This window comes from Eucyclogobius newberryi, unplaced genomic scaffold, assembly GCF_026437365.1.
Source record: "Eucyclogobius newberryi isolate DKJ021-1_F unplaced genomic scaffold, fEucNew1.0.hap1 SCAF_3, whole genome shotgun sequence".
NCBI classification, from domain to species: Eukaryota; Metazoa; Chordata; class Actinopteri; order Gobiiformes; family Gobiidae; genus Eucyclogobius; species Eucyclogobius newberryi.
In genome coordinates, this window is record NW_027315945.1 from 35,623,825 (window position 1) to 35,641,886 (window position 18,062).

General features: G+C 40.3%; 1 protein-coding gene across 1 annotated transcript in view; it reads left to right on the forward strand.

Annotated features, from left to right (window-relative positions):
* The window catches only part of adgrb1a (adhesion G protein-coupled receptor B1a), a 191,346-nt gene that overhangs the window by 54,007 nt on the left and 119,277 nt on the right, over nt 1-18,062 (forward strand). Inside the window, exons 4-13 of the mRNA XM_072461112.1 lie at nt 1,666-1,833; nt 3,529-3,708; nt 4,630-4,794; nt 7,051-7,215; nt 7,311-7,412; nt 8,555-8,661; nt 8,888-9,082; nt 12,467-12,535; nt 14,084-14,192; nt 14,880-15,023. Coding sequence (XP_072317213.1) covers nt 1,666-1,833; nt 3,529-3,708; nt 4,630-4,794; nt 7,051-7,215; nt 7,311-7,412; nt 8,555-8,661; nt 8,888-9,082; nt 12,467-12,535; nt 14,084-14,192; nt 14,880-15,023 — 1,404 coding nt within the window. The remainder of the gene's footprint in view (nt 1-1,665; nt 1,834-3,528; nt 3,709-4,629; nt 4,795-7,050; nt 7,216-7,310; nt 7,413-8,554; nt 8,662-8,887; nt 9,083-12,466; nt 12,536-14,083; nt 14,193-14,879; nt 15,024-18,062) is intronic.

Below are 18,062 nucleotides of genomic sequence, written 5' to 3' on the forward strand. Positions count from 1 at the left end.
CAATTCCACCTTTTGAACAATGTTGTAGCTCTGATTGGATTGGTTTTAATAAGCGTTCCACTGAACACTCGTGTGCTTGAGGTATCGCCCGGTGTGCCTTGAAATAATTGGCTGTTAATGGAGTGCCAAAAAAGTGTTTCGTGACCCCCAAAAAAGCTGAAACACAATGGGATAGCCAAGTATTTATTGGATTGTGTAGTTTCGGATGTCAAACTTTCAGAACTTCCAGAATGAACAGTTCTGTCTGAAAGTTCAGTTCAATTACTTTTAGACTGCTTTAATAATATTAAAGCAGTCTAAAATTAATTGAACTGGAAGTAATTTGCAGCTACCAGAGACGCCAACTGGACCGACCTGTGATTTGTGTGGAGTATCACTTTAACTGTTTAACCCTAGCCCTCCCTTTAGTCCCCTGTCCCTGCTTCATCTTCAGGTCCTTGTAACAGACAGAGTTCTCCTGTTCTGATCAGCTCAGTTCTGACTTTGTAACTAAACCATGACTGACATATCCTTAGTGACACGCATTCACTTCTGCTCGAAGTCAATGTCGGGGATATGGCATCAGAGCCCTGCTACTATATATTTACCCTATACCCAGAAAAACATCTATTTATATTGACTTTCTTGGGCCGCCTCTTTTGAAATATCAGTAATGCTTCAAACTGAGTTACAAATGAGCAAAAATCACAGTTTGAAAGGTCAAATTGCCTTTAGCTGTAGTTATTTTGTAGATTGTATAAAGTCCTCTGCAGAGAACAAACCGATCTTGAATAAATATGGCTGTAAAATAACCACAATTGCATTACTCTTATCTTCCTAAAGCTTTCAGCCATATTGACTACTTATGGCAGAAATCTCTTATGACTAAGTCAGTTTCAGTCACTGTGTTCAAGCTAGTTTGCCTGGTGCGCCGGGCGTTTGATCCCAGATTTTTATACAAAATGAATTAAAACTGAAAAAAGTGGGACCGCAACAGGCTGGATATCAGAGCCAATCATGTGACTACAGTGACACAAAGGCCGATGGCATAGGTTTTATTTTGCAGTATTGTTATGGACACCAAACCACCTTTCTCACAACAGGAGAGAGCATATCTTCTCATGTTTGTGGTCAGATATTTTTGTCCAAGTGCATGTAAAGGTTGAGAAAAGGCAGCAGTTTGTTAAAAGTGGCAGCATGCTTAGTTATTGACCCAGTCAGACCTCATTTCACACCAACTGCCTCCGAGTCGCTGTTTATTCCAGCCTCTAATATGATTTCAAAATGCATCTGGCCCGAGGATCCATTTGGCCCACAATGTTCCAGGGTGAAGGTCAGAGCACCATCTCACTCCAGAACAAATGAACTGAAAAACAAGTGGGAATTCAGTTTGAGGTTGGGTAAAAGACTGTCCTGTCAATCCAGAAAGGACAAACTCAACAACTGCAAGGACTTGACAATATTCAGCTGAGGTTTAGCTTACTTACTACTTACTTACTATGCTGTTTTTGTAGGGATATATTGGTCTTAAAGTATAAACTTTGAAGGAGGCGGTCCCTGAAATGCCCCAGTAGACTCCACCCCCTCACCACAGCACCACCCCGTCCTTATTTGGCCGCTGAGGCTGTTTCCTGCATGCTAATTAGTTGTGGTCCTGTCTGTTCCTCCCCTCACTTCCTGCTGCAGTAGACCCGGCCTCAGGGGAGGAGTGGTCGGCCTGGAGTGTGTGCTCTGCCACCTGTGGTGAAGGCTGGCAGAGCCGCACTCGCTTCTGCGTTTCCTCCTCCTACAGCACGCAGTGCAGCGGGCCCCTGCGCGAGCAGAGACCCTGCAACAACTCAGCTGTGTGTCCAGGTAAGCCCCGCCCCCGCAAATCCTGCTGCTACGCCCACAGATGCCCCGCCCACTGCCCAACACTGGCTCTCCCTCCTTTGGTGTATTTTACTGATTTACTGTGCAATATCACGCTTCTTTTGGCCAAATTATTAATGAGATCTATTTTCAATTCCACTTTGGCCTTTACCATACTTTTTAATACAAGAAGTGTTATTCATAAAAACACTTATGAAAAACAAGAGCAATACTATTCATGGGTTTCATCTTCTGTTACGTGCAACATTTTGAGGACCTGTTATATGTAATATTTTGTTTCCAAGATGGTCCTGGTTTCTCATCATTCTGAAACCCATGGGCAAAGCGGGTATTGCTTGTAGAGTCAAGACAACTTCAGTCATTTGTCTTTAGATTTTTCCAGCATAAAGCCATTAGTTCCATTAGTTAGTAATTATGACACTTTGAGTATCGCTGCACATTTGTATGTTACACCAAAGGATGAGACCCTTTGCCTCCTCCCGCCCAGCCCTCTCCCCCTTCACTTTTAAATCCTCTGACTCCCCACTCACTCCCCGCTCTCTCCAATCCAAAACTCCACTTTACCCAGGGCTCTGGTTGCACATTAGCTTTGGTCAGGCTTTCCAACATGCAGGGCGACTCATGTAGACCCAAATTAGACTGTCAAATCAAATGTGGCATAAACTGTCAAAATCAACCCCATACACGCAGCATCTACTTGATTGAAGATGACTTGAATTCAAAACATTGACCTTGATTTATAGGTGTAATTGTATGTATATGGATTTATAAGTTATATATTTACGATCATAAATATTCTAGAGTGAATTCTAGGGATGAGCTGCAGGGTTTGTGAGAGCTGGAAACTTCAATTGATTTAAATATCTATTTCCTCTTTTGGTTTCAAAATTGTGTATTTGAACCGGGTATTGGGTATTCAAATCAATAATAAGTCAATTATGTGGGTTGATTCATTTTGTTTTTGTTACACAACTGGAAAAATAATTTGTCCTGATGCAAAAATGTGTACTTTGTCCTGATCCACGTAAAGATGTATACTTCTAGATGAAAGCAAGAAAAGTGAAGCTGATCCTTCTTTGCCATAGACACTATGTTTTCCTGCTGCTACAAAACAATCACTGAACGTGCCGTCACGAATGAAGCCAATCTCCATATAAAAGTATACATTTAGAACAGTTCTTAGTTTCTTTGTCTGTTCACCAATAACGCGTAAACGAGGAAGTTTAGTGCCCACTGTGTTTACCAAGATCAGACTTCTCAATTTAAAGTTAGTTGTTGTTACTATCTTAAAGCTTTACGTGATCAAAAATGAGGCTTTGACCTCGGATAAATGTGTTAAAAAAAAAAAAAAACTCTCAAAATGTCCTGGACTAGCTTGATGACATTAGCATCAAACATCACTCCTTTAATATATATCTGTTAGTTTTCCAGAATGTTTCATAATGTCGCTAAAAAAAAAACATTGATGCATTTATTCAATTATTTTTATTGTTCAAAAATACCTCCTCCAGAAAGGTTACATAGTTCACCTTTAAAAGAAGAAATACAAAGTTGGAAACAGCTAGACCTTTTAATGGCACAAAGATAAAAAATACTCTGAATTCAAGTCATTTCATCGCTTGCAGATACAGCTTTTTGCCGTCCTGCTGATTTCTGGCTGTCTAATGGCTACACTAGGCGCTCTGATTGCAGTGCATGGTGCTTGGGACGAGTGGTCACCATGGAGTCTGTGCTCGTCCACCTGTGGGCGGGGCTACAGGTCCCGAACGCGCACCTGTGCCCCGCCGCAGTTTAACGGAGACCCATGTGAAGGCCCCGAGAAGCAGACAAAGTTCTGCAACATAGCCGTGTGTCCAGGTGAGGAAGAGGACCGGAAACACAAACGACATCGTCATCACATCAAACATCACCACTCCACACCTCATAGAGACGTCATGGGTTTTGGTTGTCACGGGAAACAACGTCATCTTCATCATTACGAGCTTTCTTTTACGAAATACGACTTTTTCCACCACTGTGAATTTCACGAATTACGTTTTGATCTTCTGTCTTTCTTTTTTTTTATATAGTAGCTGCTAATAGTGTTAATTTAATAGTAATTAATATGTTATTTTACTCCATTTATCATTCACATTTTTTTATTTTATAATGAGCAAGTTTATATTAAAGGACATTGTGCATTATCTGTATTGTTATTGGCCTTTTAACATGCTTTTGAGAACCTTTGCTTTGGGATTTCAACTTAAATAAAATACTGCCATCCCAGTGAGATTTGGTGTTTCCTCGCCATCTACTGGCAACAGTTGGAATGAACCATGAAAAATAACAACGCTCTCTATTTAAGCCACTTGCTCAAGATGCTAATACAAGCATGCCGATGTAATGAATGCCACTGGAAAACAGACATGTTCAGATGTAAACGTTGCATAATGAATGTCCTTTAATAGCACAACAATAAGTACCTATGAATATAGCACTGAGTTTTTACAATCATTTTTGCTTAACAACTTTTTAATTGGTTTTATTTTTTCCCTTAGTTACAAGTGCAGTTCTACCACTATAGACATGTTTCCCCTCGTTCTTTCTGTTGATCTAATTATCTCCATCACTGATAAGTTCAACTTGCTCATCATAAATATTAACCCTTACCCTGCCATTACTCAAGGACGTTCATTTCATCCATCCTTTGTCTTCTGTCAGTATTCCTTTGCTTTTGTCCTCCTCTGAAGACAATGGTGTTCTGTGATGATTTGGTGTTAACCCCGTTGCTGCCCCTAGTGGACGGCTTGTGGAATGAGTGGTCCAGCTGGAGCTTGTGTTCGTCCACGTGTTCAAACGGGACGATGCAGAGAACGCGGGAGTGTAACGGCCCGTCGTACGGAGGCTCCGAGTGCAAGGGCGAGTGGCTGGAGACGGTGGACTGCTTCCTCGGAGAATGTCCTGGTATGAACTACATGTATATATATATATATATATATATATATATATATATATATATATATATATATATATATATATATATATATATATATATATATATATATATATATATATATATATATATATATATATAACAATATATCTAAGGAATCTATAGAGCAAGTGACAGTTCAATAGACTGACTTCACCTTATGATAACTACACTGTTAATAACCTTAATAAAGCATGAACAAATGGTTAAAGAATGATTAAGCATATGTAACTACTTGATGAATTCCCTCATCTTAACTCCTTAATTAAACAGTTACTAAGTCATTATTAAGAAACTGTTCATCATTAATTAACGTAATGGTTTATACTTTATTGAGGCTAATTAAGATGTAGTTGTAATAAAGTGGTTTCAAAAGATTAATAGTTCCGAACAACTAATAATACTTACTGTAAAAAGCTGCCCTAGTGTCGTTGGCTCCTCCCCTCAGACAGATATTTGAACCAATGATTCTCCAGTTCTCCGTCAGAGGAACAGAAGAAGCTACTTGGACGAGTGGCGAAATGTCCAGTTGATAGACTTCAATCTTGTCCTATGATAACTCACATTCCAACACAGAGATTTGCCAGAGAATATTGTCCAACGATCTCTTGATGATTTTGTACTTTGAAATGTTGGATCTCCAGCCCACAGTTGGTTTGCTGCAGCAGATGGGGAACGCAAAGTCCAATGGTCAATGTAGCAGCTAATATAATGATACATTTACCCTCAGATTTGATCCAAAGGGTAATTATTTTATTGTTTTATGGCAGCCCAAGTTCCACTGCTAAATGATAATAGTGGTCAGAATTCTGTGATACCGTTTGCTGTTTAACTGTTTAAATCTGTTGCCCTGGTGTTTGATTAATGTCTCTGTAATTACCGAGCCAATCCATTTGAAACAAAAACTGTCACTAAGATAAATGTCTTCTCTGTCAGCAGAGATAAGGAACATTTGATATGAAGTGACAAATTTGTGATAAAAGAATCCAGACCCGGGTAGATAATTGAAAAGGATTTTACATGATTATCCACCAAATAAATCATAGCTATATATGATGTTGGAAATGGGTGCGCATATCTGAGTTCTAAGTACATAATATAAACTACTAACATTTACACTGGGGCCCCTTTCCGTTGCTACAGTAACAAACACAACTCCTGTTCAAGTTAAACAGTGACGTGGACCCAGGCAGAGCGGATCGAGTCTGAGATATTTAACCTACTCTGAGAAAGTCCTGCCCACCGGGCGGAGTCTCCTGATGATAGCCTGTCTTGTTTATATGTTAGTTTGCTTTGTTTTAAGTTTCCCCCTGAAACAAATATTCTTTGTTACCGTAACAGCCCTGAAATGGGCTGTAGAAATCCTATTGTTAGCTGCCTTGTCGCTGATGAGTACCTGATTAGCATCTGAATGGCCAGGGCTGATCCCGCCCCATGGCTTCAAAATTATGTTGTATATTACCAGTAACTTGAACGATAAACCTACATTTATGTTTAAAGAAGGATCATTTATTTATTTTTTGGGGGGGAAATGGCTTCTTTAGCTCCTCTTTCAAAACATCTTTTCTCCTGCTCAGAATCTTCACCTGTGTCTTTGATAGAGTGGTCTGTGGCTTGAAGATGAAGCTGCACAGCGCTCTGTGGTCCTGAACTCGAGTGTCTTCTGTGCTGAGCCTCTTGTGGCTGTTTAGCCTCTATGTAACGCTCTTTACACATTTTCTCACTGAATCAAATATACTACATTTGTGTTTTTGTGTCCGCATCTTGTCCTGAGGATGAACAAGTTTTTGTCTTAAAGTTTTGCCTGGTTTTAAATAAACAGGAAGTGCAGTCTAAAAACCTTTGTAGTTTTTCAGACAGTCCAGACACAAAAGGGACACTGTTCTTTCTTGGTTCTGGCTCTTTTGACTTTGTTTGAGCCCATGCAGGGTAACCACAGGCTGAGAGAATAATCCGGACATTTTTTTCCATGACACCAAAAGAGAGGAAGGCACTCTCAGCACTACAAAAGCATCACAGCGTTAACATTCTTCCAGCGGACAAGGCACGCTGCACCGTGATCCTCAACACAGCTGATTATGAAGCCAAGGTCAACATTCTCCTCGAGGACGCAACCACAAATCCATAGAGTTAAAATAAAGAGCCGGTTTAACAGAAGAGCGTTCTTTATTGTCATTAAACTCAGCTGGTTTCTCACAGACTTCCTAATGCACCGTTTCGTCCCCCAGTGGATGGAAAGTGGCAGCCGTGGTCTTTATGGTCGGGCTGCTCTAAAACCTGTGGCGGAGGCAGTCAGCAGAGGAACAGAGTCTGCTTCGGGCCTTTCTTCGAGGGTCAGACGTGTCCGGGAGACCGCGAGGAAGTGCGCACCTGCAACGACAAACGCTGTCCAGGTGAGGCAGCGGTGAGCCCGGTGTACGTTTGGTACAGAAGTGAAGCCTATGAACTCTCTTTTTTCTTTCTTCTTCTCCTTTTTTTTCAATTACAGAGCCTCATGAAATCTGTGGAGAAGATAATTTCAACAACGTGGTTTGGAAGATGACTCCGGCGGGAGACACGGCGGCAGTGAGGTGTCCGCCCAACGCAGTGGGTAAGAGCGGAGATGTTTTGAATCCCGGCGTAAACTTTAATTACTTGTGTACAAATTGTGCTGTGCAAAATTAGGACTGTGATTTTTTTTCAAACGATTTTGATTAGATTAGAGTTGCTAAATATGTTTGAAAAAGCAGGATTCTGTCCAGAGAGCGCATCGTGAACGACTCCAGGAGCTTTAACGTTTAAGAGAAGACTGTAATGTGATCTGATAAACTAATATAAGAATGTGAAGGATATGTGTTTGGAGAGGTCAAAACTGCAGCTAAAACAAGATTGTTCTATAAAAAGACAGGATATTTTCTTTGTTTGCTGACGGCATTAAATGAGCTAAACGATGGAAGCCTTTTGCGTTTTCATAATTGCACCATTTTGATTTGATTGCGCTCTAAATTTACCAAAGCAGGTGTGTAACAAAACAAACAGGGGAATTGAATATATTTTTTCCACAATTTCATTTAATTATATTCTTAGATTTCTTCATTTCACATCGATTTAAGGAATATCTTTGGAAAATCACATATTTTCTTAATTTATTTCATAATCCTGACTTTTCTTGTTTTCTTTTTTCTCTTTTTATTGGTTGTTTTGGTCAATTTGACAACTTACAATCAAATAAAAGAAAACAATTAGTGTGTCATGTATATATGTATATCTCCTATAAACAACATTAAAGGCGCAATGGACAATTTTTCGGCGATTTGAGAACGCAGGCGGAAGTGCGCATGCGCCCTCCCCCGTGCGGACTGATACAACACACACGTGCGTTTGTTTATTAGCGCAACGGAGCGCATCGCATCTCTCGTCTCCCGTAGATTTCTGTCCACTTCTGCGTCAGCTCGAACTGTCTTTCTCCGTCTTCATTTTGCCCCATACACTGAGGGAACTATATTATGATAGATCCATGCGCTTAGGCACGCGGAAACGTGGGGACGAACCACACGCGGCTGCAGGTGAGCGGTAGGTGCGTTTTATGATTGATACGTGGCAGGACTAATCGGCCGTCCACACCACGAGGAAATAAGACTTAGATTTGTGCCCAAAAAATCGTCCATTCAACCTTTAAGATACAAAACATGACCATAAAAAACGTCCACATTTTTACACACGATCCTCACGACTGTTACTTCGTCCGAACAGGTCTGATATTGCGTCGCTGTCTCCTCGACGACGAGGGCATTGCCTTTTGGGAGAATCCGACATATATGAAATGTATCTCCAACGACTATCGCAGCATTCAGACCTCGGTAAGTTTGTCTCTTCATAACTAATAACTGTCCTTCGCAATATATATCGACCTTATAATGCCGTGTTCGTGTTCAGGCCCTGCAGTTGTATCACGCCGTCTGTGTTTTAGAAGTCAATTTAATCATAAACCAAATGAAACGCTCAAGGCAGTGCGTTCTGTAACCTTTCATTGGACTTGCTTTCATTTAGTTTCCTTGTGTTCCTTCTTGTTTGGCCCCTGTCAAGACGCGGGAGCACTTGTCCAAGGCGCAGAGGGGGCTTGTGGGGGACGGCGTTTCCGAGGTGATGACAAAGCTTAAAGTGACCTCAAGCGACGGGACAAGCTACAGCGGAGACCTGCTGGCCACCATTGACGTCCTGAAGAACATGACGGAGATCTTCAGGAGGGCCTACTACAGCCCGAGTGGAGCCGACATGAGGGTCAGTTTGGGGCGTGTGGAGGGCGACGTCGGGGGGCCGAAGACGACACGGACTCAAATGGGATTTTAATGGGATTCTTAGTCCCTGTTGAATTAAAAACACTAAACATCTATTTATTTTCAGGGTCATTATAAATACAATTATAACTTAATGGCTTATATCTAAATAATAAACAAATAAAATAAAAACCTTTGCTAGAGGAGTTTATAAATTACATTATAAATGTCAATGTTTTATTTTATTTTTAAAGGACACATATTAAACATTATTAGGCCCGAGCGCCACAAGCTGGCGAGAGGCCTATTAATCTCGTAAGGCCGTGTGAAGCACGGCTGCGAAAGTGCGCATATAGTGCGCACGAAATCGAGCGCGAAGCGCTCGCCCACTTCCAAACACTCACTAACGCACTCCTTCACTCACGCACGCCCCGTGCATACTAATTAGTAGTAGGAAAATGGAACATTACCGTTGTAAACGGGCGAACCCCGTGCAAAAGTGCGCACTAAACGAGCACTTTACATTGAGATGACGTATAGAGGGCCAAAAACACAAAGTGGGCGGAGCCCACTCAAAATTAACGAAAGTACCCGTCAGTGACCAGGGACCCACACCATGAGGTAGGAAAGCGCGAGTGCTTTCCAAAAATGTATAGTTTATGATATTTGAAAAATGGGAAACATTGTTTTCGCATCGGAATATTATTCTTTCTTTCTTCTTCTTCTTCTTCTTCTTCTTCTTCTTCTTCTTCTTCTTCTTCTTCTTCTTCTTCTTCTTCTTCTTCTTCTTCTTCTTCTTCTTCTTCTTCTTCTTCTTCTTCTTCTTCTTCTTCTTCTTCTTCTTCTTCTTCTTCTTCTTCTTCTTCTTCTTCTTCTTCTTCTTCTTCTCGGGACCAACCCCCCTATTTTTCACCCAGTGAACATTGACGAAAAGTCACAAAAATATGCACACCTCTAAAAATCGTGCCTCTCTAGATTCTGGCTATTTCCCTTTTTTAAAATAAAAAAATTGGCGCATCAGCGCCCCCAAATGTACCAAAACTGCATTGAGAGATAGGAAATGACCCCAAAAAAATCTGATCGTAGAATCATGAAATTTGGCGCAGAGGTAGATGGTGACAAGAGAAGTAAAAAATGTTATTACGGCAACGCCGTCTGTCCAACCAAATGTCGGCCATATTGGTTCAAAAATGGCTAAGCATGACTCGGGAGTTTTTCCAAATGTCGTACTCCTCCCAGGGCGTTGGCTCTAAAAAGCTGAAATTTGGTGAAAATGGTACTGAGGAGTGGGACATCAAAAGTTATTCAAATTACATTGATACCTGTCACGGTCTCTGAGCGGCGAAGCCGCAAACTTTAGCTAGAATTTCAGAAATCTCCCAAATTTAACATTTCTGCCGTTTGCGCAGATAATGTCCGAATTGCGTCAAATTAGAATCAGTTGTTAAACTCTTTGCCCTAAACCTACTTGAAGTGAAATAAATTAATTTGGCGCTACAGCGCCCCCTATAGATTTTATATGGAGGTTAAATGTTTAGTTTTGCGAAATTATATGAAATTTGACACACAACTCAATTTTAGCATCCCCATCAAAAAAGTCAATGAGACCCATGTCATAATTGTTATGGCTTTGCCGTAGCGATGACCAAAACCTCCCATGTTATTCCAATGGGGAAATCACCAGAACATGTTTACACTTTAGACTTTCACAAACTCCTCCCCCTCAGGGCGTTAGCCCTATTAACCTGAAATTTGGTGAGACTCATCTTCAGGGGTAAAAGTTATCCACATTTTTATTCAAAGAGTCACGGTGTCTGTGCGGCAAAGCCGCACATTTTGCCAAGAATTCAAAATAAAATTGCTTTTTGATGGTAAAACAAAGGGGAGAAGATGTGACAGCGTCACAGATTCAGCAGTAGGCGTAATAAAAGGACAATTGGGGTGCGTTAGCGCCCCCTCCTCTTGCGGCGGCGTGGCGAGGGCCGATCATTGCCGCTTGCGGCTTTAATTTGTATTGTTATTGGCCTTTAAACATGCTCTTGAGGACATTTTCTTTCATGTCTCATGTTTTAGATTTTATATAAAAATAATGTATGTATTGAAAAGTACACTTTACTTTCCATCAGTCAGACATGTCCTCATCAGGTTTAGTTTTACCACCACTGGCAGCAGAGAAAATGATCATGAAAACAAAACACAAAAGCTAGCTTGCATGCTAATTCAAACACAGTTATATTTATTCTGATTTGACAACAGAAATACTCAAAATGCAATGATTTATGGACTTCAGAACTTCTTCTTATGATGTCATAAATCTGGGAACGAGTGTTTTTGTGAGGCTCGGAGAAGGAAGACAACCTTGTAAACAGGATTTATGAAACAAGCGTGAATAAAACAAAAAAATATTAGTATATACTATAATTTAGTATGAAATCAAAATCCTTTTCAAGATAGGACATGTCAGATTCAGGTGAAATGATACAAAAACAGTCGAGCAGCCTTGATAACGAGTGTTGTGCTTGCGCTGTCCGTGGTGCTGAAATGGCACTGCTCATTTTTCAGTCAATAATATTGGGCATTGGGTGTAAAATCTGATTCAAAGCATGCAGATAAACTTTCTAAAATATGTTCCTATAAACCGTAACTTTAGAATAAGTTAAACGTCTGCATGAGGGGCAACAGCAGCTCATTTACAACCCAAAGGTTAGAGATTTGCTCTCAGCTCTTTCTGGTTCACACAGTTGTTTATCCTGGGGGAAGACCCTTAACTCGCCTTTCTTTCAGGGTCTGCATACTCGAAAAGCCTATTTTAAATTCCCCATGTTATATTCTGTTTATTATCAGTGGGTCCGTTTACATGGCCGGTAAAAATCAGATTGTTGGCGGGTGTTTACATGCTCGCAGACATAACAACTGTCCAATTTGCACTTAAAGCTGTTTTATTATTTATGTAATCACCTCGCTTCCATATGGGACATTGCAACTTCAAAGATTGTTTTCTCAAAATGCATTTTTCTCCCATAAAGACATGAAGATCAGCACTTGAAATAGCACACCAAACTTTACAATCGTCTAGATTTTAACATCTTTACACAACGATTTCTTGGTATCTGATTCCAAGCCCGATTTAAACAAGTCTAAAGTCAGAATATCGTGAAATTTGAATTTTTACGCCAGTTTTCAGTAAGACCTAGTTTACTCAAAGACAATAGGATCCAAAATCCCCTTTGTAATTTATGTCAAGACATTTGTAATTTGTTAACCCCCTTTAACTTTATGTTAGTTATCTACTGGAGACGTCTCAAATTGATATAACTAAATTAAAGATGTTTTCCTATTCACACTATTCTTAATGTCGTCTTCTTCTTCTTTTGTTGTTGTTTCCCAGAACTTTGTGCAGTCTGTGAGTAACCTGCTGATGGAAGAGAACCGCGACAGGTGGGAAGAAGCACAACTGGTGAGCGTCAAAACCTTTACCTCGACTGTAATCAGCGTCTTTGTTCACGTTGTTTATGACCGCGGCAATAACAGCGGTGACACCTATAGACGGCGAGATTGACGCCGCGTCGGTGACAAAGGAGCAGGTGGACCGCGGCTTCAGACTGACAGCGGTGCTCTCAGAAATAGCAGATAATAAGTAACCCAGTCCTCGCGGCCGCCCACTCGCCCATCTGCCGCGCCGCGCTGCACTTGTTTATCACCCACTTTTCTTTTTTTTCCTTTCCACACGCGCGTCTCTCTCCAAAGTCGCCTCGGCATACGGACGAGCTGCCGGCGCCGGGGAAACGGCACACTCCTCTACTGCGCCGCAAAACATCTGTGCAAAACGCCAGAATTCACAATAATGATAATGATGATTTCAGTTCATTGGTTCCAGGTTGTTTGATGTGTATTTCTGATTCAGCGGGTTTTTATTTATATATTTTTTCGAGCTGAATTGAGTCGAGACACTAAAATTCCACCTAAAGATGTTTTATTTGCCTTTTTTGATGAAGATTGGATTTATAGATTGGAACATTGTAAGTTCAAAGGCCGTTTTAAAAGCAGATACATACTGGTGACGCTTTAAAATAAAGTTGCATTGTATTATATTATTATTTGTTAATAAACACTAATAAGACATTTACTAGAATTTATCATTTGGTCATTGAAAACACTTTAATAAGCGGTTTATGAAGGTTCTTACACACATTTTGTTCAAGGTTTTTTAACACGTTTTGCATAATGGCTTATTAACGTGTATAAGGCATTATAAGACATTTACAAATTGTCTAAGTGCTAATAAACAAATAACCAGTGCTTATTAATGCCTTATAAATAGTTTACTAAGGCTCTTTATTCAAAGCGTTGCCAGATCAGCCCTTAAAATAGCATCTACACAAACCCCACACTATATAATCTGGTACTTAACAAGACTTTGACAGATCTACTGAAGGCTTTGTTGATATCTAATTCTAAGCCGGATTTATTTGAATTTGTATGCCAAATTTTCAGGACGTTTACGCAAGTATTGAATAAGAAACCAGCTAATTTCATCTAATATAGTACATTTTAAACCTGTCTCGATCTACATTTACAATTTATTAGGCCCAGATCAAGATGAATGTATCTGATTTATTAAAATATTTCAATACGTGTTTTTCGTATTGTGCAGGAGAGAAATACTAGTACTTTCAAACGTAGCGCTGCCGTGGGGATAAACTTAATCCTCCGCGAACATGTTATTGACTCTTAAGCGCAGCAGTTGTTCTTGTTGCCATAACGAGCCAGCACTGCCAAGAGCGTCTCGAGTGCTTCCAGTCAGAAAGCGAAACAATACTCACTTCTGTTGTGTTCATGCCGATGCAGACTGAGAACTCTGCCCGCAGAAAGCACTGCTCTCACTGTGAAACAACTCGTCAGCTCATACATAAAAGTGTAGTGCTCGTGTCTGTAATCTCGCTCCTTCTGTAAAGCGACACCATAATCCAGCCCATTGTACGTTTTTGTTCCTTTCTGTCTTCAGCTGGGGCCAAACATAAGGGAGCTGTTCCGTTTGGTGGAGGACTTTGTGGATGTGATCGGCCTGAGGATGAAAGACTTCCAGGACATGTACGAGGTCACGGAGAACCTGGGTACGTCCCCGCTCTCCACTGTAGCAAATATCGAGTTTGTTGTGTATGATTAGAAATATCGACCGTTACAAAGGCTTCAAAAAGAGCTGAGATACTTGACAGCACATTTTGTATGGATTGTTCAAATGTAATTCAAATAAAGCCATTGGGATAATCTCCCGCCAAAATAGGAAGATTTTAATTTTGACCAGTTTTGGGTGGAAGAAAGTGGAAAGAATCCTGTATGTTACGTTTCATTTGGGAGCTCTCCGTGGTGCTGAACTTGAATTCTCACATTTCTAAACTGGTCTGTTGAAATTGTTCACCACCAAATCACTTAACAATACATTGTTATATCATACATATCTTGAAGGTCTTATTCTATCAGACAACACATGTAAACTGTCCTTTTATAGTCATTTTGTCAGGACTTTTAACTGAATTACAAGTGTTTGAATAACATTTTTAGCGATTTGGCTTCAGCTTTGACATCAGAATTGTCAAGACCCAACAAAAAACGCTCCACATTCTACTGTCCGTTCCTCCAACAGCAGCTTTACTCCTCTATCTATTTACCAAAAACAACCAAGGTGGAATTTGAAATCAGATTTTTACCACTTATAATTAGAGTAAATCAAACAGCAGAGGCCAAAAGTCTCACCAAGAGCCAAACCTTCGCTGGGTGATTATGATGATTTTGCATTGCAGTGCTGAGCATCCACAAGCGTCCAGTGTCGGGTCACGCAGACGTCAGTTTCCCCATGAAAGGCTGGAGAGGGATGGTGGACTGGGCCCGCAACTCTGAGGACCGGGTCACTGTGCCCAAGAACATCCTGGTCACTGGAAAAACTGGTAAGAGCATCAGACTGTGAATAAACTGATGCTGCTTTCACTCTTGTCCTGGTTTTGTCCTAGTTTAGTCCTGCTTTGGTCCTGCTTTGGTCCTGGTATCGTCATGGTTTAGTCCTGCTTTGGTCCTGGTTTGGTCCTGCTTTGAGCCTGCTTTGGTCCTGGTTTCGTCCTGGTTTAGTCCTGCTTAGATCCTGGTTTGGTCCTGCTTTGGTCCTGCTTTGGTCCTGGTATCGTCCTGGTTTAGTCCTGCTTTGGTCCTGCTTTGGTCCTGCTTTGGGCCTACTTTGGTCCTGGTTTCGTCCTGGTTTAGTCCTGCTTTGGTCCTGCTTTGGTCCTGCTTTGGGCCTACTTTGGTCCTGGTTTCCTCCTGGTTTAGTCCTGCTTTGGTCCTGGTATCGTCCTGGTTTAGTCCTGCTTTGGTCCTGCTTTGGTCCTGCTTTGGTCCTGCTTTGGGCCTACTTTGGGCCTACTTTGGTCCTGGTTTCGTCCTGGTTTAGTCCTGCTTTGGTCCTAAGTCTGGTCCTGGTTTGGTTCTGTGTTGCTCCTGGTCTTAGTTTAGTTTTCTGCTGATGTAGACTTGGTTTGGTCATTTTCTAGTCGTAGTTTTGTTTATTTTTTGGCTTTTTAACGACTTTGTACTGACTTGAAAATTGTGATGAGGAAGATTTGACATTTGACACTGATTGTAAACTTTCCAACAAGAATAATTTTCACGATTGTGAGTTCACAAACTCTTGATGATCCCTCTTGTTTGGCTCTCGCTGATTCGTTTGCAGTTCGCACCAGTGGTTTAACGGGCCAATCACATGACCTTTAGGGCCGCAGGAGGGACAGGAGCCAATCCCAGAGCAGCATTGTAGTTTTGGTGGAAGTCAAAACAACCCAACCAATGTCGGTGTAATACCTCATTCGTCCAGGAGGGGTTCCATTGTAGAAACATATTCAGTTTTACAGCTGAATATTTTTCTACAACTGATCCACAACAAACATGACGGCGCAGACAACCGTACTTCAGCCCATTTTAGGAGGAATACAGACTATTTTGCTTTTCAAAAACGTGCACACAAGGACAATTTGTTCATTTGAGGAGGAGAAAGAGGACAGTGCTTTTCTGAACTCGACCAAGCAGGTTTTATTCTTAACGTCCCGACGGCTTTTGGAGAAAATCTTCCCAGATTGATTCATGTAAAGAACTCAATTCAGAGACTCAGATCCGTCTGAGCCAGGTTAGATTTGATGACGGTTTGATCAGAAGCACGAGCCAAAATAGTTTTCATAATAATAATAATTTTCAATCTCCAGCAGTTGTTGGTTTTCCTCATATTTTCATGATTGTCTTATAGGAAGTAAATCTGAAAAACCAAAAAACAACTAGTAAACTAAAATTTTTCCTGTTTAAACTGAAACGTTTGTCTAACTATTGTCAAAGTTAATAATGAGGATTATTCATTCATCAATTTGAAAATAAGTTACAGCTTCCAAACTCATGTTCATTAATAACTTAAGCAAAGTAGTTAACTAAATTAGCGTGACGATTATGTCAACTTAAACTAAACTAAAGATAAATAATAATATTATACTCATTATTAAAAGTAAACACTTTTGGTAAAAGACAAAAAACTAAATTAAAATGTCATGGAGGGGCGAGCCTGTTCACAAAAATAATTAATGTTTATCAAGTTTAAATAGGTTCAGGGCCACTGCGGAACATTCTAACCATAGTACTTAAAGACGCTTGCAGTTGAAAAGATAAATAGTCAATCATTCCAAACTAGTTTCTAATCATCATTTTGACTGAAAAGCCACATGTTCTTTGTTTTATCTGAACTTATAACATCCTCACAGATCAGCTCTTTTTCCTTTAAAGCCGAGTAGAACATTTGTTCCGTGTCAGAATCTGTAGAAACAAAAAGGAGGTGATTTTCAGCTTTATATTTGACCAGATGCTGGACACGCTGTAAAAAACGGCTCCTCTTTTTACTCCAGCAGAAATGAGCTGCTTTGTCTCCGAGAGCAGATGGTTTTCTAAAGAGTTACGGCTTCAGAGGAAAAGTGTTTTAGCCACGACCTCCAGAGAACGCAGTGTCAATCTGTCAGTGCAGTAAAGAAGTAAAGAAGTGAGAAAACAACATTGGACCTGTCAGTTTGGCGTATTGGAATGAAACGTTCAATCTAAAAACGCTATCTCCATTTGTATTACCATCTTTTAGTAGATTTTACAAATGAAAATAATGTTGAGTGAATTTATTTAATGGCTCTTATCTGTTTTTCCAAATGAACTCTTCAAATATTGACAGTATTTATGTGAAAAGTCCAGAAAACAATAGAAAATGTTTTAACAAAAACGACTGTATTTTCCGGACTATAAATTGCACCTTTTTTCATAGTTTTGGCCGGGGTGCGACTTATACTCCAGAGCGACTTATATGTGATATTATTCATTATTTTCACACTGACAACCACAAGAGGGCGCTCTAAGCTCTAAGCACAGACACAGAGGAAGAATCTGCACTTCCTCTACCTCCAAAGTTGGCAGAGTTGTTTAGAAGTGACACAGAGGAAGAAGAATTCAATTGATTTAGTGATTTATTTCAGTGATTTTCTTCTCTACTAAGCCTTTTTTGGCTGGCGCGACTTATAGTCCAGAAAATACAGAAAATAATATTACAAACTGCAAAGTGTGAAATGAAGATATTCTACAATGTCGGTCACGCATGTAAAAAGGATATTTTCCTGTTTTCGTAATGTTTTAAGCCAACATGGGTCTAAGGAGACATCAATAAAAGCTGCACACAACATCAACATTGGGAATAAACCAAGAATTAAACCCAAATTAGAACTGATTTAGCCCAGTTTGTACCAGCTAGGTCTGGCCGCACTTCAAAATATATTCTTAATAACCACATTTAAAATCTACCAATGTAAGATCAACACAGAGACATGTTTCTAAGTTAAGCTGTCAAGATCAATAGCACGTTATTTGTCCTCGAGGGGCAATTCAAGCACACGAAGCAGTTAAATACAAGAATAATTTAAAAA